Source organism: Corythoichthys intestinalis, chromosome 8, assembly GCF_030265065.1.
Source record: "Corythoichthys intestinalis isolate RoL2023-P3 chromosome 8, ASM3026506v1, whole genome shotgun sequence".
Classification (NCBI taxonomy): Eukaryota; Metazoa; Chordata; class Actinopteri; order Syngnathiformes; family Syngnathidae; genus Corythoichthys; species Corythoichthys intestinalis.
This window is the reverse complement of record NC_080402.1, coordinates 23,828,446-23,851,072: the sequence shown is the minus strand read 5'-3', so window position 1 is coordinate 23,851,072 and position 22,627 is coordinate 23,828,446. Positions and strand designations below refer to the sequence as shown.

The window sequence follows — 22,627 nt, the reverse complement described above, 5'->3', positions numbered from 1 at the left end:
AACCTTTCGTCAAAATAACTGCGAACAACCGCAACTGGCATCGTTCAATGAGTTTCTTACAAGGCTCTGCTGGAATTTTAGACGATTCTTCTTTGGCCAAGTGCTCCAGGTCTCTGAGATTTGAAACGTGCCTTCTCCAAACTGCCATTTTCAGATCTCTCCACAGGTGTTGAATGGGATTAAGGCCACTGAATTGCTGGCCACTTTAGAAGTCTCCAGTGCTTTTTCTCAAACCATTTTCTAGTGCTTTTTGAAGTGTTTTGGGTCATTGTCCAGCTGGAAGACCCATGACCTCTGTGGGAGACCCAGCTTTGTCACACTGGGCCCTACATTATGCGGCAAAATTTGGCGGTAGTCTTCAGACTTCATAATGCCATGCACACGGTCAAGCAGTCCAGTGCCAGGGGCAGCAAAGCAACCCCAAAACATCAGGGGACCTCCACCATGTTTGACTGTGGGGACTGTGTTCTTTGAAGGCCTTATTTTTTTCCCCTGTAAACTCTATGTTGATGACATTTCCCAAAAAGCTGTACTTTTTCCTCATCTGACCAGAGAACATTCTTGGAAAACGTTTTTGGCTTTCTCAGGTAAGTTTTGGCAAACTCCAGCCCGGCTTTTTTATGTCCCTCGGTCAGAAGTGGGGTCTTCCTGGGTATCCTACAATAGAGTCCCTTTTCCATTCAGACGCCGACGGATAGTATGGGTTGACACTGTTGTACCCTCGGACTGCAGGACAGCTTGAACCGGTTTGGATGTTAGTCGAGGTTTTTATCCACCATCCGCACAATCTTTAGTTCAAATCTCTCGTCAATTTTTCTTTTTCGTCCACATCTTGGGTGGTTAGCCACAGCGCCATGGGCTTTACACTTATTGATGACACTGCGCACGGTAGACACAGTAAGATTCAGGTCTTTGGAGATGGACTTGTAGCCTTGAGATTGCCCATGTTTCCTTACAATTTTGCTTCTCCAGTCCTCAGACAATTCTTTGGTCTTCTTTTCTCCATCCTCAATGTGGTACACACAAGGACACAGGACAGAGGTTAAGTCAACTTTAATCCATTTTAACTGGCTACAAGTGTGATTTAGTTACTGCCACCACCTGTTATGTGCCACAGGTAACTGGGGCTGTTAATTACACAAATTAGAGAAGCGTCACATGATTTTTCAAAGATTGCCAATACTTTTGTCCGGCCCATTTTTGGAGTTTTGTGTAAAATGATAAAGATTTTTTCCCCCATTCTGTGTTTTTTCATTGCAAGCAAAAAAAAAATGAAGATATTACTACCAAAGCATTTGTAATTGCAATCGTTTTCTGGGCAAAATTGAGCATTAACTGACAGAATTTCAGGGGTGCAAATACTTTTGGCCAGCAGTGTATCGGTTTTAGTTAGCTAGGATAGCTAGCTAGTTGTATTAAACAAATAATGGAAGTGTTTTTTTTCTTCATTTTTGCAACGGAAATATTTAATGACAGATGAAATGCTGGCATTCAATGAGGCGCAGCCGTTGCATTCATAAACATTCACTCTTAGCATAATATTTGTTGTGAGGCGCTCAGACAAAAAAAAAAAAAAAAAAAATCTTTCATGCACCACACATCCTAATATTAAGGTGCAGCTCTGCATTGTTTTGCCTAGCATTAAAATAGGGAAAACCGGTAAAAAACACAAACTTACCCCAAATAAAATTTGGGGGGAAAAAAATGTTAGAAAAAGAATAATACAAATAGAAACACAATTTTTAATCAATAAAATAAATCAAGGAAAAATCTGTCATTTTAAATGTCCAATTACCAGTTAACTAATGGCAGGAATTTGAACCTCCACTTGACTGTTTGTTTGTGTGTGTGTGCTTTAGGGGGTCTTATATGGAGCACAGAGGCACTGAGGGCCAAAATCAAGAATGGTTCACCAAATACTTCTCCTTCTGAGCACAAAAACAAGCCACCCGACAGTTCATTGCTTCTGCTCCACGTGCGTGCGAGCACTCTCCTTTCATCTACTCAAACACTGGACTGGGAGCTCCACCGATTTTTCACATGGTCAAAGGACAAGTATAATGGACTGAAGCGTACTATAATGTGAATGTGATGGAGCGACACTGCTATCACAGATAGAGCTCCATGCAAAGACTCCAGTCACAGTGTTGGTAATGTAGTACTGTGAAATAAGGTTGCATGGATTTTAACAAAAATATGTTTATCTGGTTCTGTTGCATCAATACGAAACCTTTTCGCTGAGTGGTCTTAAATCGGTGGAGTGCTCTTTCAAAAGACTCATGGGCTCATCACCAGCAAGGCCATCTCCAACATTGCCTCAAAGCTCAACCAAAAAGTGCTTCTCAAAACACATGCCTGACCTCTTCCCGGCCTCCAGGATCTTGTTTGTGTAGTCTGAAATGTCTCCATACGAGTTTATTTTATTTTATTTTTTTTAAAGCAGTCTTCCTTTTTTCAATACTGCAGTTGCTTCACTACGATGACATTCTTATTGAAGTCCAATCTTTCGATGTCGCTAACCAAGTGTCTCTTTTAAATATGCAGGCATTTGATGTATTCAATCAAGATCCTCATTAATATGGACAAAACACTTTTCACTTCCCATACCAAAATGAAGCTTGTTTTGATGCAAAAATGTACAAAAGTCTTAATGAACAAAATTGAATAAAATATTTTGTTTTTTGTACTCAATTCTTCCATTGGTGCGTGGTGCTGTTTCGAAGTTCACATGTGAACTAGGTCAGAGGGCTAAAATTTTAAACTTCCATCTATCAATCCTTTTACTATGGTGGGGATGTTACTGGAAGATGGGGCATGTTTGGAGTGCTTCAGTCGCAGAAGTGCACTGCAAGATGTTGTCGTGAAACCCTGCAAGCTCCTTCTGTGTATCCTTGTTGCCCTTGACTGCTGTTCGACGGTACCTCATGGAGAGCAGCTTAGAGCTTAGGTAGTGAAGCCACAGCACGTTGGAATGAGGGTGGTAGTTGTTCCAGTTGTTACTGCAACGGATAAAAATAGTAGCATTGGTTCTATGAATAATAGCCTTGCCAACCCAGGGATGTCATTCAGACATTTTACACTGAACAATAGTATACTACCTTCAGCCAGCAGCACGGCAGATTGGTCACTTTTATTTAGTACTGCAACGACTAATTGATTAACTTGAGTAATTCGATTAGGAAAAAAAAACTTCGAATCAAATTTTGCTGCTTCGAAGATTGTTTTAATTAGAGTGGCTTTGTAAAAGTTTGTTCTGAAAGTGTTTGCATTTAGTTTTATTGATTTGGGTGGATACGCTGCCTTCAGGTGACAACAAGGAATATGACATTCCATTTAACATGGCTGAATCCAGCTGCTCCCTGTTAAAACCAACATAAATTTTTCTTATGCATTTGTAATTTAGTTTATAGGTTTATTTAGCCGTGTTAAATGGGGAAATGTGTTTAACGATTTGTTAAGAGCATTGTATTTATAAAAAAATAAAGTTTTAGGGTTAGCATTTTATAGCATTTAAGACAGCGGACTTTTGCTATGCAAGTTAGCCAATTATTGGAATTAGATCCTCATTTATAAATTGTATTTCTTTATACTGTTTGAGGCTAAGCTCAGGTATTTTAATTTATTTTTTAAATGCATTTATTGCTCTTAGGTAATTAAAGTGCAAATCTGGAAAGTTTGAAGAAACACTCGGGAACTTGTGCAATCTTAGCAAGCCTTTGTTTTACATCTACTGAAATTACAGCAACGCATTAAATGTTACTAATCCGATTACACGATTATTCGTACTGATTGATAGATTAATTGATTACTTAAATAAGCGATTGCTGCAGCCCTACTTTTACTCTGCACAATCAATCAATATGCACTATACGTATTACCAAAAGTATTTGGTCATCCGACACCCTTCAGGTCAAGACTCAGTGCAGGCCAGTTAAGTTTATCCACACCAGACTGTCACCCATGTCTTTATGGACCTTGCTTTGTGCACTGGTGCAGTCTTGTTGGAAGACGGAGGGGCCCGCTCAAAACTCTTCCCGCAAGGTTGGGTGCATGGAATTGGGCAAAATGTTTTTGGGTCAAATCTTTGTCAACTCATTGGTTGCCATTGATTGTGGGAGACGTCCAATCCATTTTGACTGAGAAGGGTCGAATGAAAAAATGTAATTGCTTACAAAATAGTGAGCCAATTGCAGTAGTGCACACACTCAATCACACAAATCACAAATCTATGGTTTAAAGGTGCCAATGTCAAAATAAAAGGATGTGTATTCATACCTGTCAAGTTGTACGGTTTCGGCATAATTTGTACAAGTGAGCACTGATTTTTAAATGTGTACGCCGTATGTTCAAAATCTGTACATTTTTCGTGCATTTTGTTTTTCTCCGTTCGGATTTTGTCACCGTTTCGGCAACGAGACAATGTGCGTTACGATGCGTTACTACATTGATTGAATAACGCGAGAAAAGTCAGAGACACTGAGAAAGAAGAGTGTTGTGACGCTGTAGCAAATGTGATGCTAGGCTCGGTGGCTCAAATATTTCCTGACTGTAGTCGACAGCCTACAATCCACACCTAGATATCAACTGCTTATAGAACTACATGCGAAATGACAGACGGCGGCGTTAATAAACACCCGCCATTTTGTAGCAGTAGACCTTCAGAAAGGCTCTGTTGTAGTGAACCTTCCTAGCGAACTTAAGTAACTTTTTATCTAAAATCCTCCTAAATTGGCAAAATCTTGACTTGAATCTATCTTTAAATAATGAAACAGTTTTAAAACTTTAACATGTCGAAAGTAGACAGTAGGGAACTAATGCAAAAACGTTAGCAATTTTAACAAATGTAACAGTTGATTCACACTGAACGATTTCCAAACATAGCAGAGGTTACTATGTTTTTTTTTTTAAATGAAGAAAAAAACAAAACAAAAAAAACCAAAAAAAAAAAAAACCATCAACGGTAACACCAGTTACTTTGCCAAGTAACTAATTACTCTTACGTTCAGGTAACTGAGTTATTAACTTAATTACTTTTTGGGAGAAGTAATTTGTAACTAATTACTTTTTAAAAGTAAGATTAACAACACTGGTCAAAAAGATGAAGTCTGTAGAATGAAAAGTGACGAAAGCGGAGATTTCATTCTGCCAATTTGTTGCCTAGCACAATTTGCCTGCAACTATTGCGGATAACTTCTTAGAATTAGCAAAAGAAATGTTCCTTGACTCAGACATTGGATCGGTAAGTTAATTTTATCAATTGACCTTACAATAACGAACTACCTTCAAGTCAAACTGAATTGCGAGCTGAAGTGCCATGAAGTGCAACCATCAAGACATGATAGAAATTGCCAAAAGTGCAATTATAACAAAAGTTACTGTTAAATTTTAGTAATCATGATGTAGCTGAAGATATTGATTGTTCTTTGATTGCACCAGGTTATATGTTACAATATTACCAATAAATTCATATTATTTTAAAAATTGAGTTATTTTTGTTTCATATTGCACGCTATATACAACGTTGTAAGATTAGTCACCAATTTGTAAGGGCATACGTCACTATTTGTAAGATTGCCAACGGCCTCAGGTTGACAGGTATGTCTATTTGTATGTATAGTATGAACGAGGTACAACGTGCTTTTAAAGCAGAACAACGCTGAGTGCCAGATTGGACCCCTGTCGGGCCGCTTCTGGTCTACGGGCAGTGTATTTGACACCAGGGCCTTAAACAACATAAGGCTGTTGTAGTTGTCGGGGAAAAGAAAGAGTACAGAAAAATGTATGAGGTAGTAGAATTTTCAATCAATGGAATCAGCAGTGCATGCCAGCCTTGTATTTGGCAGCTCCACTTTTTTTGTGGAACACACATTGGCAAGAATCTGAGCAAAAAAATGTTTACTTAAAGAACTGACCTGTTCTCCTCCCTCATGTTTCTATAGATATCAAACTGGTAATCTCCTTGACCAATGAACAGTTCCTCATCATTTGAGATGTCACAGGACACTGTCAGACCATCTGAAGAGAGAGAGAGTTTCATTCAGTCAAACAACAAAGCAAAATAAAAATGCTGTAGCTTAAGAGGTGATTATAAGTGGAATAGTCCACTGACCGATTTCCAGTCTGGACAGAGAGTAGTCAATGATGCGGACAAGCACCCCTTTACTTTCCACAGAGTGAACTGCTCCGTTGAGGAGGAACCTTTCAGTCTTCTGCTTTGTTGTTTTGACCAGGATGTTGCCCCAGTGGAGGTCCCTTCAGGGGGGAAAAAAGAGCAAACGTAATAAATTACAAATCTGACAAGTCAAACAGACCTGAAATCATTTGATGAGTACAAAAGTACAGCAATAAGTATCATTTTTTTATTTCACTATTTACTACTTTGTACACTCAGGGTTCCTACAGGTTCCCTCAAGTTAAATTTAAGAGTTTTTAAGACCTAAATTTAAGACCATTAAAAAAAAAAAACTTTTTCACAGCCATATCGACAAAGAAAAACAAAATCCGTGAATTTGTGTTAATTCATTTCTCGAAAGTGGAAATGTGGAATGTGTGCAGGATGTAAGTATGCAGCATATTGAATAGGGGGGCCGCAGCACTAGCAGCTAGCTGGCTAGTGTTAGCTGCAGTTGGTTCGCTTACATTAGCAGCTAGCTGGCTGGCTGGCTTTAGCTTCTGTCTCCTAAGGCTCGTGAGCAGTTGGCTGGCTTAAACAGGCAGATTGAAAAACGCCGGCAATGGAGGGAGTTTGTTTCTATCCTCTCATGGAGGTTACGCGCTTGGATGATTTAGCATTGATCTCTAGCGCCTTCAGGCCCATTGTCAGGACTCCCGTCATGATACGGGATTCACGCAGGACAGGATTAATAATTATACTAATCCTGTGATTGGGACGGGACAAGAATGAAAGTTAATGGGAGTGCGCAGGAGCAGGAGTGACATCGATCTGTATACCGAAATAATAGTGATCTTTTTCAGCTGGTCGCACAGCACACCAAATTGAAGAAGCAGCCATATTTGTTGTCATCTTAAAGTGAGCCGAAACTGTTTTGACTTTGCTCAGTGAGTCAAAAGAACTACACAATATCCCATAATCCATCAGTGCTTGCAATCGACTGTTTAAACCCTGGGGTGTGTTGCGTTCTCATTTATTTATTTAGGCTACATTATTTAATCAAAATGACAAATGACACTTCTGAGGAGAAATGAGACACTAAGAAATTACATTCATCGTATATTTTAAGACACAGATACAAACATTCAATACTTTTTCAAGACTTTTCAAGGTATTATTTCCAAATTCAATGCTTTCAAGACTTTTTCAGACCCCGCGAAAACCGCGACACTGTAAAAGTATCAAAAACTACACAAAAACAACAAACTACAACAAATGATGACTCAAATGTACCTGTGTTCAAAGTGCAACTGCTGCTCAGCAACAGCCAATGCGGCGGTCACTTGGTGAAGGATACTCTTTGCAACAGCGAACGACGACAACTTTCAAAACAAATGTTAAAATGCTGAAATAGTAATTGTGTTTGCCCGAAAACACAAGCAGTTAAAAGTTTTGCGTGTGAATACCTTTCCGTTGCTGTTCTCTAGATCGACACCGCCAAACTCAAATTCCAGGATGATGAATAACTGATCATTTTCAAAGAAATCTATAAAACACATAAAGAATAACAAGCCTGAAATTTTATGTGCAAAGAATACCTTTTATGTCAATTTTGCAGGAACTCATCATCGAAATGGCTTGAGAAAAGAGGAGCGGCAAAACCAATGCTGAGCGATACGACGATGTACATTGCCAAAACAATAAGCAAATTATGTAGCATCATAAATTCCCATTATAGTCATTGTCAATTAAATATTAAAAAAATACACTGTACTCAGCACCACAGTGCTGATATTTCTTTAAGTGGCACTAATTTGTTTTAAACATTTATTTATAACCTTGGATGCAATTTTACTGAGTTTTAACAACAATTTGCGTTGAAAGTGCCCAGGGTATCACTTTTCAAGCTTCTTTAGGTGGTTCTTTTGAGGCTCTTCTGCAGATGTGCGGTTTCATATTAATATGCATCTGACAGGATCCATTTGATTGGCCATCGGTGTCGGCGGGAAGCTCGTGGTCACATAGTGACAGAGACAAGAACTTGTTGCCGACAAAACTATTGTACTAATACACAACAAATAAAAATGAGTACATATAAATACTGCATTATTGTATACTCTATGCTTGGATTTGGCTCAGTTTAAACCAGGAAGTGGCGACACGCTTGCCTGCCTCCTTGGCGGTTCCAATTTTAGGGTGCATGGAGAACAAAGACGGAAGGTACTTGCATGGTAAGGCACGATGTGGTTCAAGTGTCTTTGAGTCATTCAAATGGACTGGACGACTATCTCCATCAATAGCAGGGAGCGAGTTAGAAAAATGTTAAAAATTTTGAGTTGGCAAACACACATAGGCACTGTTACACTGGAAAAGAATAAACCACTACCAAAGAAACACATACAGTGGGGCAAATAAGTATTTAGTCAACCACTAATTGTGCAAGTTCGCCACTTGAAAATATTAGAAAGGCCTGCAATTGTCAACATGGGTAAACCTCAACCATGAGAGACAGAATGTGAAAAAAAAAAAAACCCGGAAAATCACATTGTTTGATTTTTAAAGAATTTATTTGCAAATCATGGTGTAAAATAAGTATTTGGTCATTACAAAAGTTCATCTCAATACTTTGTTATATACCCTTTGTTGGCAATAACGGAGGCCAAACGTTTTCTGTAACTCTTCACAAGCTTTTCATACACTGTTGCTGATATTTTGGCCCATTCCTCCATGCATATCTCCTCTAGAGCAGTGATGTTTTGGGGCTGTCGTTGGGCAACACAGACTTTCAACTCCCTCCTCACCCAGTGGTGTCAAAATGATAACAAGAACGGGGAGCAAAAATCCCAGAACCACACGGGGGGACCTAGTGAATGACCTACAGAGAGCTGGAACCACAGTAACAAAGGCTACTATCAGTAACACAACGCGCCGCCAGGGACTCAAATGCTGCACTGCCAGACGTGTCCCCCTGCTGAAGAAAGTACACGTCCAGACCCGTCTGCGGTTCGCTAGAGAGCATTTGGATGAGCCAGAAGAGGACTGGGCAAATGTATTATGGTCAGATGAAACCAAAATAGAACTTTTTGGTAAAAACAAAGGTTCTCTTGTTTGGAGGAAAAATAATACTGAATTGCACCATACCCTCTGTGAAGCATGGGGGTGGAAACATCATGCTTTGGGGCTGTTTTTCTGCAAAGGGACCAGGACGACTGATCTGTGTAAAGGAAAGAATGAATGGGGCCATGTATCGAGAGATTTTGAGTGAAAATCTCCTTCCATCAGCAAGGGCATTGAAGATGAGACGTGGCTGGGTCTTTGAGAATGACAATGATCCCAAACACACAGCCAGGGCAACAAAGGAGTGGCTTCGTAAGAAGCATTTCAAGGTCCTGGAGTGGCCTAGCCAGTCTCCAGGTCTCAACCCCATAGAAAATCTATGGCGGGAGTTGAAAGTCCGTGTTGCCCAACGACAGCCCCAAAACATCACTGCTCTCGAGGAGATCTGCATGGAGGAATGGGCCAAAATACCAGCAACAGTGTGTGAAAAGCTTGTGAAGAGTTACAGAAAACGTTTGGCCTCCGTTATTGCCAACAAAGGGTACATAACAAAGTATTGAGATGAACTTTTGGTATTGACCAAATACTTATTTTTGGTTTAGTGGTTGACTAAATACTTATTTGCCGCACTGCAATTGTTAATGTTTGTCTTTTGAATAAGCTTTTTTGAATACACTCAAAAAAAAAAAAAAAAAAAAAAAAAAAATATATATATATATATATATATATATATATTAGGGCTGTCCCAAACGACTAATTTTCTCCCGATTAGTCAGCCGACTATTTTTACGATTAGTCGACTAATCTAATAATTAAATTTAAAAAAAAAAAATTTTTTTTTTTAAAACTAATTTAGCAATGAAATTTTTGTTGACACTTATCAATTCACAAAAAACATATTGGAACACTCAAATTATTTATTAAAATACAAATAAACACGTAAACAACAATAATAAATCACAAATAAACAATGAGTTCAAATGCTGACAGAATTAACTAGTGTAGCATCCCGATTGAAAAGATGGTCTCTTAAACTGATGGTTTACAACTTTTATTCCATCCTTGATGTAAACACACTGTAAGAGCTACGGTGCACACAAATAAAGCAACACAATTAGAAATTAACAAAAACTTTTTACCTTTTTCCTTTTAAACCTTATTTATATATCAATGAATTGCCTATATGAATTGCCTTTGCCTTAATTTATTACCTTATCATTGACAATCTCTCCCTTGAGTGCAATCACTGTATATACTGTATATATTCATGACCTTTTAACCTTATATAATTTTCTATACCATAAAATAAACCATAACATGAAATAAACCTTTCAATTAGCATTAAGAACAATACTAATAGCACTTATAAGGCCCATTGTCAATGAAACATTATTATTTAGTAAGGCGACAGCACCCTCTGGTGTACAAAAAATGAAAAAAAAAAAAATTACAAACTGCGTGAAGGCGCTTGAGGTGTTTATTCACGGCCGACGTGCAGCCAAGCTTGGCATTGAAGAGACAGGACAGAAGAGTGTACTCTCCTTTGTTTCTTTGAAATAAGGCAATGTTTTGGACACTCTGGTGCGCTTTTTTGGCTTTGTGCCGCTTTCCCCGCTTGCAAACAGAGCATCCGACATTCTAACTTTCCACGCATATATTTTTTTAACCCTTCATTAACCGTCGACGGGATGTTGTGCTCGTCGACGGATTTACGTCATCGATGACGTCGACTATGTCGACTAGTCGGGACAGCTCTAATATATATATATATATATATATATATATATATATATTGTGGTATATCATTATCATCATATTAAATGGCCAATATTGCAATAGATTAAATTTTCCATGTCGCTTAGCACTGCTGTAAACTGTCAATATATAACAACAATAAATTTAGTAAAAGGCGTCTAATAGAGCTTTTTTGCACTTTAGCTTGTTTATGCTTCTGCATTAAGGAGAATTAAGAACACGAAAAAAACCTGGTCTGTCATTCTCTGAGCCCTTTTTCTTATCAAAGATGTCCCAGGCTTTCAGGAACTCAGGAGGGTAGCAGCCTCTCACACAATGGAGACTACAAGGAAACGAGTCAAACGTCAACAAGGATAAGTACAAGAAGGTGACATGGGAAGTGACTGCTCTTACTTATTAAGTCCAATGAAGAAGCTGGTCTGGTTCTGATGCCTCTCTTTTAGGCTGCTCAGCTCTCTGGAAAAATGCAATGTGGTTATCAGTGACGCTAAAGATCATTAATATCAATCATATGATAGCGAAACGAAAAAAGAAGGGATTACTTTGAGATAATGATTTCATGAAGGATCTCCCCAAATGACTTCTGGTCTTCCCCATTCACTTTGTCACTGCCCTCTAATGGAATGACCTGTATGGACAAGAGTCTACTCAGGATTCATTCAAGTTCTTTTACACATTTGTGACTAGGCCAGTGTTCAAATATCCAGTACCACACTCATGAATACTGGATGTGCATACGTACTTTAAGAGCAATTGTTTCTCCTGAAGAGTTCTTGGTGGAGAAGACCTCACCAAATGTACCCTCCCCGATCTTGACGCATTGTTTCATCTGAAGAGGGGAAATGCACTCGTTCCAGGGCAGCGGACCCTGCTGGCCGCACTCCGTGTACACCTTATCTGCATCTGACAAATCTGCATCGTACATGAGCTGTGGAGTTTTGGGGACATTTTCCGACACATATGTTAGTTTTAGGGGGTTTTGTATGTGGATGGCTCGGTGGTGACAACTTCTTATACGTATTTATACCTGGCTGATGTCTTTTAGCCCTGGGGTTTTAAAACATGGCGGCGTGAGCAACACTAAAGAGAGCCAAAAGAGAACGGTTAAAAGATAGATGAGGGCAAATGGAACAAATACACAGCTTGGGTGCAGTATATTCATACTGTATGAACCATACTTTTACGGTGAATAGAGAGAGCGGACTTGAGTCGATTCCAGTGCTGCGTTGATGGTGTGAGGTCAGCCAGCAGTGATGAAAGGTTGAGTTGACACGTCTTTGCCGGGGTGGAAAAATTCATCTCCTGCACATGAGGACGGATTCCCAAGTTAGTTTCCATCTCTATGCATTTTGATATTTACTGTATTTTGGTGGCGCAACAACTAATCGACAACTACCGTAAATTTCGCACCATTAGGCGCACCTGACTATAAGCCACCACCCACCAAATTTGACACGAAAACAACAACAGGAGGCAAGCTTTCCTCCATTTCGTCCATTAACTCAGTTGACGCCAACACACTCAGACGGTGCGTGGAGATATATATATATATATAAAGTCAATCAGACGAGGACACCGGCGATGAGCGTTGCGTAGCAAAACGACCGAGTGACAGAACCATGAGGAGGCAGACGTTTGGCTGTGAAGCCTCTAAATCAGGTGAACGGCCAAGACCATTGCGGGATGGAGAGCCAGTTAAAGTCGGTCATGGACAACATTACATTAATGTACCATTTACAATGTTTATTCTTGGTCTGTGATAAAACAAAATTCCCCCCAAAAAGCGACTTACGTACACAAATTTTCCTTTTCATTGTGCATTTTTTGGCTGGTGCGACTTATGGTGAGAAAAAATACAGTAATTATTGTGTTTGTCATGTCACGCTCACCTGTATTTCAATGGTTTGAGACGAGATAGGATTGCTGCCAGCTCGCCTTTGACTCTTCCTCTTTATCCTACACGGCGTTCGCAATTTGCTGTCATTCTTCCAACGACTGATGCTCAGGCCGCTGACACACGCCTTTCGGGTGGTAGCCGTCCGGTCTGTTGAAAGGCTTCTTCTCATTCTCTTTTTACCAACCAGACCAGACGTTTTTTGATCAAATTTAAAGCGTTTTGTGGATTCGCTTTTGTCCAAGATCACAAGGTTGTTCAAATTAGATGTCCCCTTTTCTGCATCGTTGCAAGAAATATTTTTAGCATAATTTGAGTCGGCTTCAGCCCAAGTATTGCCCAGTTTCTTTCTTGTCAGGTCCTCGTTGTTAACATTTGAAATATTTGTGGATGGTTTTTGCTGAAGCTCTTTCAGTTGTGTTAAAGACAGCCTCCGTAATCTAACTGCGAGCTTGTCAGTTTGGCATTTTTGGATCAATGCCACAGAGGGACTCTCTGTGTCAATAGCACCGTTTCTTGATTGTCCTGCAGACGATAGTTGGGAAATGGATGCTTTAATTTCCTCCAATTCCAATCGTTTAACCAGAACCTTGCAATCTTTTCCTTGAAATGTACAGTCTGCACCAAGTTCCCTTGTTGACAACTGCTCAGGACTAATAGCAGTTAATTTTGCGCAAGTGAATAAATCAAAGCTGCCGTTTGTGTGCTGAATGGATTCTGCAGTGTGTTCAGATCTTGACTCCTCTGAGCAATCACTTTCATCTGACAGCGTAATGATAATGATGGGAACATCAGAAGTTTCAGACGCCAGATGATTCGTTATGGATGACTGCCCACCAGTTTCATCTTTAGTGGCAGTTAAAATAGATTCGTTCGACAATTCTGTTGATGATAAAGTAGTAAAAAGAGGATGCTGCTCAGAGATTGGACTTTTGTGAGCAGAGCTAATATCAGAAGGGAAGAAGGAGTTAGCAGTCTGGTAGAATAGGTGACTCAATGTGAGGCTGTCTAACCTCTTCACCTTCACCGTGCAATGCTGGGCCAAGCACTTCTCCATCAAAACTTCAGTTAGTGAGGGCAAGTCTTCCACTAAGGACTGAGAACAGTTGCTTTTTTGACAGTCTGCATGAAGTAAATGTTCACTTTCTGACGCCACATCATTCTTCAGCTTGCCGTCCTCAAAAAGGTCAGATGAATGTCCTTCATTGAAAGATGGGCATTTTTTCTCATTTGGCTCACCACATCTTGACTGCTGTTTTTTGTCTGAGTTCAGCAGTAAAGGTGGTGCAGAATTTGGAGGTTTCTCAGAGCCCTTCCCTCCTTGGCATGAGCTTGCAACTATGTGACTGGCAGACAAGGTTGAGGGGTTGAGGGACTGTTCAGCAATATGTGGACGCTTGCTTGACAGGCGTGCTGAAGGCGTAGAGCAAAAGATGGGCTTCCTGGGGCTCCGTCCGAAGCTGTTATCTGCCAAAAGATTAAGCGTGTCTTGCAAGGGGTTGTCATTCAAGTTATTCCTGGGATTCTCCACACTTGAATCTAGCACTGGAAAATGCGCCTTTTTCTTTCTGTGAGGAGGATGGCTTTCCTCTCCAGAAGTGAAGTCGTCAAAGGAATCTAACACAACGTCTTTTGCTTTTGAGACTTTGACTGTAGTGATAATGGGGCGCTGACGACAAGTCACAAAACGGCTCAGCAATGCATTAGAAAGACTGAAAAACAGGAAGAAAAGATGTTCCAAGGCAATTTTTAACACATGGTATTCAGCAAATAACAGATAAAAAATGATATTCGAATAATCAGATCTTAAGCTGAACCAAATTGAGTCCACTAACTTAGAATACAAGGACTTACTTGGAAGATATATTAACTTGAAGTGGACTTTTGTGGCATTTTTCTGAAGATAGCACATGTTCATCACTCTCCCTGATCATCGGATGATTCTGCTCCTGATGTCTAATTGTGACTGCTGAACTGACCGAGACTGGTGCTTTCTTCCTGCAGACGTATCAGCAGTAAATAAAGTAAATAAAGCCTTGCTTCGAAATTTAATTTAAAAATGTAATATTTCAGTGTTCTGCAGATACAGTACATATAGCACATATAGGTCAGACATAAATACATACACACACACACCTTGGAGCACCCTCAAGAATGTTAGGCAAAGCAGTAGTTGATGGCACAAATGTGCAGTCGGTGCACAAACCTGACTGCCTTGGCTCGTGGAGGAGGCTCAGGCACGGATGGGACAGGCACGTTGAAAATACTCTCATAATTGATGTTCTCTTTGGCTTTCCTCTTAGTTGGGCGGACCACCTTTTCCTTGCAAGAACCTTTATTTGCTCTAGGAAATAGAAACGCATATCTGTAATTGTCATGTTAGGTGATGAGAAGAGCAGGATACTATATTTCTGTCTCTTTAAAAATGAGAAGTAGTAAGGTGTGAAAACTGGAACCATATACTGTACATTGCTGACAATTTGCTAGGTCTGTTTTTTTTTTTTTTTTTGAGGGGGGGTGGGGGCAATTAAGTGTAAGAAATGCCTGTACAAAGCTTTTAATGTGAATCCGTGTGGATATACAGTGCCTTGCAAAAGTATTCGGCCCCCTTGAACCTTGCAACCTTTCGCCACATTTCAGGCTTCAAACATAAAGATATAAAATTTTAATTTTTTGTCAAGAATCAACAACAAGTGGGACACAATCGTGAAGTGGAACAAAATTTATTGGATAATTTAAACTTTTTTAACAAATAAAAAACTGAAAAGTGGGGCGTGCAATATTATTCGGCCCCCTTGTGTTAATACTTTGTAGCGCAACCTTTTGCTCCAATTACAGCTGCAAGTCGCTTGGGGTATGTTTCTATCAGTTTTGCACATCGAGAGACTGACATTCTTGCCCATTCTTCCTTGCAAAACAGCTCGAGCTCAGTGAGGTTGGATGGAGAGTGTTTGTGAACAGCAGTCTTCAGCTCTTTCCACAGATTCTCGATTGGATTCAGGTCTGGACTTTGACTTGGCCATTCTAACACCTGGATACGTTTATTTTTGAACCATTCCATTGTAGATTTGGCTTTATGTTTTGGATCATTGTCCTGTTGGAAGATAAATCTCCGTCCTAGTCTCAGGTCTTGTGCAGATACCAACAGGTTTTCTTCCAGAATGTTCCTGTATTTGGCTGCATCCATCTTCCCGTCAATTTTAACCATCTTCCCTGTCCCTGCTGAAGAAAAGCAGGCCCAAACCATGATGCAGCCACCACCATGTTTGACAGTGGGGATGGTGTGTTCAGGGTGATGAGCTGTGTTGCTTTTACGCCAAACATTATCGTTTTGCATTGTGGCCAAAAAGTTCAATTTTGGTTTCATCTGACCAGAGCACCTTCCACATGTTTGGTGTGTCTCCCAGGTGGCTTGTGGCAAACTTTAAACGAGACTTTTTATGGATATCTTTGAGAAATGGCTTTCTTCTTGCCACTCTTCCATAAAGGCCAGATTTGTGCAGTGTACGACTGATTGTTGTCCTATGGACAGACTCTCCCACCTCAGCTGTAGATCTCTGCAGTTCATCCAGAGTGATCATGGGCCTCTTGGCTGCATCTCTGATCAGTTTTCTCCTTGTTTGAGAAGAAAGTTTGGAAGGACGGCCGGGTCTTGGTAGATTTACAGTGGTCTGATGCTCCTTCCATTTCAATATGATGGCTTGCACAGTGCTCCTTGAGATGTTTAAAGCTTGGGAAATCTTTTTGTATCCAAATCCGGCTTAACTTCTCTAAACTCGCTAAACTTCTCCACAACAGTATCTCGGACCTGCCTGGTGTGTTCCTTGGTTTTCATAATGCTCTCTGCAATTTAAACAGAACCCTGAGACTATCACAGAGCAGGTGCATGTATACGGAGACTTGATTACACACAGGTGGATTCTATTTATCATCATCGGTCATTTAGGACAACATTGGCTCATTCAGAGATCCTCACTGAACTTCTGGAGTGAGTTTGCTGCACTGAAAGTAAAGGGGCCGAATAATATTGCGCGCCCCACTTTTCAGTTTTTTATTTGTTAAAAAAGTTTAAATTATCCAATAAATGTTGTTCCACTTCACGATTGTGTCCCACTTGTTGTTCATTCTTGACAAAAAAAATTAAATTTCATATCTTTATGTTTGAAGCCTGAAATGTGGCGAAAGGTTGCAAGATTCAAAGGGGCCGAATACTTTTGCAAGGCACCGTACATAAACATTCAGTATATATTGTAAAAATGCAGCGGTTTTGGATAAAATTGTCTTTCTAAGGAATTTACCATAACAAATATTAATGCATCGGAAATTGCCCTAATTTTCGCACTATAAGACGCACCTGACTATAAGCAGCGGCCCACCAAATTTGGCACGAAAACGGCATTTGTTCATAGATAAGCCGCACTGGACTATAAGCCGCAGCTGTCCTCACTGTATCATGGGATATTTACACCAAAAGATATTAACCGGTGCAACCTTATTTGACAGCGGCATCATACGACCGACTGTCATAAGACCAAAAGAACCATCATTAAACTTTGAACCAATTAGTGCAAAGATTTATTGCTTCAAGAAGCTTCATTTGGCCATCACTGCTCCCTTAGGGGAGACAGTCAACCTCTGCTGCCACCTGCTGTTGACTGTTGTCATCCAACATGCCTCTTAGCATGCATTGCAGCGCTACAGTTGTAAATAACAATAAAAAATCATGTTCTGTGCTAAATATTTCTTCAGTTACTGTTCCAATTGTTTCATCAATTGCTAGTTATGGTATTTGCTAACACTTTATTTTACAGTGGTGCTATAAGACTGTCATTACACAATCATAATTATGACATGTCTTTGTCCTGAGCATTCATGAATGCTTATAACAGATGTCATTAAGTGTTATCCGGCAAATGATCTCACTTTTGAATGGATGCAAAAGATCCAAGATGGAAAAAATTTGAGTTAGTGACATAATTTGCCAAATAACGCTTAATGACATAAGCATTCAGTAATGTCCATGAGAGTGTCATGTCATAATTTTGATGATCTTATGACAGTCTTATGACACCGCTGTCGAATAAAGTGTTACCTAAAAAAAAAAAAAAAATCAACAAAAAAGCCGCACTGGATTATAAGCCACAGGTATCAAAATGAAGGAAAAAAGTAGCGGCTTATAGTCCGAAAATTACGGTATTACGGTAAGTATTGTAATAAGATAGGAAGATTGTTAAGGTTCATGCAATAACGTAAGGGCAAGTAGTATGTTTCCTAGCACTCCTCGACTCATGACAGCGTGTCACACTTGTTAACTAATTTACTAAGAAGCTGTGCAATTCAAGTTCCTATTAATAATAATTTATTTGATTGGAAAAAGAAAAGCCTGAGTAGAAATGAGTAAATACATTGTGTGACATCTTGTGGGGGCAAGTAGTGGAGGGCTGTTACATTCTTTGGCCAGAGATGAAGAATAGTGTCAAAATTGCCGCCAGCCCAAACACTACGCTTACCAGCATGCCGCACAACTCCCCCAGGTGTGACTGCTTAAGCCACTTAATTGCAGCCGGCCTGGATGAGTATATAAACGACGACCAGATTGAGAGAGGGGAAGCGTGGTAGAAGGACAGAAAGAAAATATTTTGAGAACAAACCTAAGTTAACTTTTTTGAACGTTTCATTTGTTGTTTTATTGTGCCGCATTTCGGCCACTTTCTTTTGGGGAAACCCGCCTTTTTGTTGAATAAAGAAGCTGTGTGTTGGAAACCTTGGCGTCCCAAGCTCCTTCCTGGCCAGGCCTACCTTGTGTGTTGTCACAATTGCTAAGTATCTGTAATAAAGTGTCAAAATGATGGAAAATAAGGCTGGCCTGTGAGGTTTCAGACGTTGTACAGTACTGTAGGTGTGTCCACTGACTGTGCTCAAACCACGGCACACTCAAGTGCCTACTGTCTGTCATTCAACTAGATCCGTTCGAACAAGTCAATTAAATGCTACGTGGTCCAGCTTGTTTTCTCCACCCCACCCCTAAAAAAAACAAACCACAGATTATGTATAGTATTTGGGGGATCGGTGACTGTAGTAAAGTAAATAGTAAGTAAATAAGGTATAGCACAATGAATAAAACCTGAAAAGGCATGATTTTGGTAAAGGTATCCTACAGTTATTTGACTTCTGATATTTTTTCCCTTTGGGGAAAAAAAAACCTTGTTTCATTTAGTAAGTTTAATGTGTATATTTTCAGAGAACATATATTTTTGTGGGTCCCAAATAATATGTGAATGCTCTGAATTGTCTAACAAGATAGGGTCGGTTGCGATGAAAAATTGCAGTAAAAGTAACATGAGTTACCTGGAATTTGTATTGATTTGAAGAGGATTCTTGTGACTTTTTAGCATATTGGGCACATCTTCTTGGCTGTCACTGGAGGTTAATGAAAGTCGTTTCTCCCTCCTTGTTCTGACTCCTGCTGCGACTGAGACCTGCCCTTTTTTCCTAGTTTGAAGTAAAAAATGGGCAGATAATTTAGTAGTAATTTCACAAAATGGTCATAGTGAGCACACGATTTCATTTGAACTGCATAGTTTTCCTCCTTCCAAATATTTCAATCAGTCTAGGAGTATTCCCTTTCTGGGCAGACGTAGACTAACCTAGATGTAGACTAGCACATACGTACTTTATGATACTTCTCAGCATGATTTCCGGAACATAAATAAAAAAGCAGCAGTATTGGAAGTTGTTGGCGCTCAGAAAAGATTGGAAATTTTAAAACACAGTGCATGTCGCTGCAGTTGCATTGCGCCCCGTGTGTTGGCTTTCAGCTAAACGGCGATGACTTTCGCATTTTGCCATCGCCTCCCGTGTGTCGAGCCTAGAGATCGATCGATATGGGTTTTTCTGGACCAATACGATACTGATTATTAGTACTAGTTAGTTGCAGTAAAAGTGTAAAAAATGGTATAAAAAAATAGAATAATACAAACACTGAAGTTCATTGAAATGCCTAAAAAATGTTTATTGAATCACACAAATAGAAAATAGTAGCTCCAGAGGTGCTTGAATTTGAGTTTTCTGTCCGGTGCTTCTCACACAAGAAAACTTTTCCGCTCACTCTCCAGTGTGTGTGAGGACAGCTTCTTCTTCGGAGGCTCTGCCACTGCCACTGCCACTTGGTGGGTGGTGTGGCTCAGTGGTAGCGTAATCATTCCCCACCCCGAGGATGTGGGTTCGATTCTCCGCCCAGATGACCTCGTCTAAGTATCCTTGAGCAAGACACGTTGCTCCCGGTGCTGCGTCACCAGCAAGTAGATTAAGATATAGTGTGAAGCACTTTGAGGGCCTTAAAAAGGTAGAAAGGCGCAATACAAGTGTAACTCCATTTACAGGAGCCAGCAAGCAGGCGAGAGGCATCTGAACCGAAATAACACAGTTTTTAATTGATTTTTTTCATATCTGCCAGTCGGATGAATAAAAAAGGCCGATACAGATATACGTCAAATTTCCAAATACACGCACATTGGTTAAAAGCGGCGAATACTTATTATTTGTAATTTTAATGAGTCAATCATGACCTTTTCATTGCCTCAAAATTCTTTTTGCATGTTTCCCTCACGTACTTTTAAGCATTGTGTTTTCTTGTGGTAGCTTTAAAGCAGATTGTTTATCTGTGGACCAGATTAGTCACGTAGCATATTTAAAACACCCTTATTTGATATTACTAAGTAAGTATTTTCTTAAGACATCTTTAGTAAGTTCTTCTGTCTTTATGCATTTAAAGAAAACAAGCTGAAAGCGCATGGTAGTATTTGGGTGTCAAATTCGCCATTTTGTCAGAACACCGGTTTTGTCAGTATCAGTTTATTCACACATCATATCAAGGTAAACACAAAAACATTGTCGTATACAAACAGTTAATCTGATAAGATGCGTGAAAGGGACACTCCGAATAAGCTATTTAAAGATTTTAGTAGGGGACATACTCTCATCTCTCGTCTCATCCTGTCTTTCCGGTTCATTTTGCTTTTGTTGCTAGTTTTGTGAAATCTCGACAGTGCTGTTACACTCATGAATGTTGCTCTCGGGTTCAAATTGAAAGGGTTGAACAAATGACATGTTTATGTCACTAGTCATACTCTGGAAACCAGGTGTTCTAACAAATTTTGCAACCCATCAAAAATTGCTCCTTTGCGGTTCTGCGCATGCGCGTAACGTTAAAAATGGCCGCGAATGCAGCGATTCCTAAGTAAACACTGCAAACTTTCTTTAAAGAAAGGAATATTTACTCAAGTTTGATGATGTAAAGACATGTAGAAAAGTTTTACTCAGACACATCCTACCATGTTAGCTGCATACAACAACTGCACCCCGCTCTCTCACTGTTAATGACTTCGCTGTGTCTTAAGTATTAATTTACGCCATTTTCGTGTTGCACATCTATGTTTATGATCTATCTAGTTTAGTTAGCATCTTTGGATAACATTGAGAGTCCAACTGAATGTAAAAGAGGGCTTTTTCAGCGCCACAAAAGCTTTGGGAGAAAAATTTTATAACCATGTGACGTCACCGACCTGCGACGGCAACAACAACGGCGACCTTCTAGTAAAACTGATTTTACAAATTGTATAAAAACGAAAACATCATAAGGGGTTTTATGTTATTTTATTTTAACTTATAAAAATGTTTATCTTTTAAGAACTACAAGTATTTCTATCCTTTCCATCAAACTGTTGAAGAAAATTTCCAGCGATCACAAAACAGTCAAGAAAATCACAACAAAGATTGGACTGGATTAGTATTATTATTATTTTTTATCATTTCATTTATGTGAAATAAAATACTGAAATTATACCCTTTTTTAACACTGATTTCAACATATCATGATTTGACACGGGCTAACACAGAGAGAGGTACTGTTGAAGTGTCTAGGTCCATCTAGTGTTAAAACTGAGAAGTTTAACATGATGTAGGCTGAATGTAAGCGGTCCATATTCAATGATATTTTTAAACTTTGCTACAGCCCCATAAAAACTGGGCAGCGGGCCGCACTTGGCCTACGAATCGTAGTTTGGACACCCTTGGCTAAGAGTCAAATTTGTTCGGTGGTTTGTTGCTAGCTGCAACACACTGTAAGGTATTGCATGCGTTTATGCAGCTGTCCCTTGCTCCAAGACAAAATTCTCCGTTGAATATGGAATATTTTAAGCTATATAAAGGAAAATATGCTCATTCGTTTATTTTGTTTACCTGAGTTTCGTGTATATAGCGGCCTCAAACAAGGAATCGTCCGATGACCGTGAGCTGTCGAAGGCTCCTTTGAACTCCTGCGGTGAGATCCAGGCAGGTATTTCGCGCCGTTTCTTTCCATAAGTCCTCAGAAATATTGTCTTTGCTGTTGTCATTGTGGAGCAAAAAGCTTACTCTGCATTAAGCTTTGCATCGATATCGTTCAAATCTCACTGTAGTTATTGAGTTCCCCGCTTTTGGTTTAAACGTCTTCTTCTTTCTTTTGGTCTGCACGCTCAAATGGCGTATTACTGCCCTCCTCAGATATTAAGATGTAACTTCATCCTTTTACTCTGATGAAGCCCCATATATGTACTAACTGCAGCCAGCGCCATCTAACGGATTAAATTTATTACATCCTCAACAATACTGACGCAAGCACACTCAACATCAACAAAATGTTTTTGCGATGATGAAAATATCTTCGGTAAATCCATAACAACATTCTCCGTATGCTCTAATACTAATCGAACAAGATGACTGTGACAGATTTGAAGTAACACAAATTGTCGCTAGATGGCAGCAAAAGA

At 39.6% G+C, this 22,627-nt stretch overlaps 2 protein-coding genes across 6 annotated transcripts in view; one reads left to right on the top strand and one right to left on the bottom strand.

Annotated features, from left to right (window-relative positions):
- Positions 1 to 3,558, top strand: part of fam184b (family with sequence similarity 184 member B) — a 77,525-nt gene extending 73,967 nt beyond the window's left edge. For 4 of the 5 annotated variants that reach the window (XM_057843516.1, XM_057843514.1, XM_057843515.1 and 1 more), the window contains one exon: positions 1,860 to 3,557. In XM_057843516.1, coding sequence (XP_057699499.1) covers positions 1,860 to 1,932 — 73 coding nt within the window. In that variant the 3' untranslated portion in view covers positions 1,933 to 3,557. Of the gene's footprint in view, positions 1 to 1,859 lie in introns of all 5 variants that reach the window. The other variant, XM_057843512.1, reaches the window with a different exon arrangement.
- haspin (histone H3 associated protein kinase) lies at positions 2,415 to 22,363 on the bottom strand. The gene is made up of 16 exons (XM_057843519.1): positions 22,059 to 22,363; positions 19,167 to 19,310; positions 15,025 to 15,162; positions 14,673 to 14,816; positions 12,814 to 14,530; positions 12,103 to 12,226; positions 11,952 to 12,004; positions 11,667 to 11,852; positions 11,467 to 11,552; positions 11,318 to 11,380; positions 11,155 to 11,246; positions 7,579 to 7,658; positions 7,406 to 7,494; positions 6,110 to 6,252; positions 5,913 to 6,015; positions 2,415 to 2,999 (listed from the first exon to the last, which is right to left on the bottom strand). The coding sequence occupies exons 1-16, from the start codon at positions 22,211 to 22,213 to the stop codon at positions 2,798 to 2,800; spliced, it is 3,519 nt and encodes a 1,172-aa protein (XP_057699502.1). The 5' UTR covers positions 22,214 to 22,363; the 3' UTR covers positions 2,415 to 2,797.
- Between the last annotated feature and the right edge of the window lie 264 nt (positions 22,364 to 22,627).

What these genes read in the sequence shown, in the direction of transcription:
- haspin (XM_057843519.1), bottom strand. Translation starts at nt 22,213, where the DNA reads ATGACAACAGCAAAGACAATATTTCTGAGGACTTATGGAAAGAAACGG. An exon ending in CCACGAGCCAAGGCAGTCAG is followed by an intron (nt 14,817 to 15,024) that starts GTTTGTGCACCG and finishes ATACGTCTGCAG; the next exon opens with GAAGAAAGCACCAGTCTCGG. An exon ending in TCTCTCTATTCACCGTAAAA is followed by an intron (nt 12,005 to 12,102) that starts GTATGGTTCATA and finishes GGCTCTCTTTAG; the next exon opens with TGTTGCTCACGCCGCCATGT.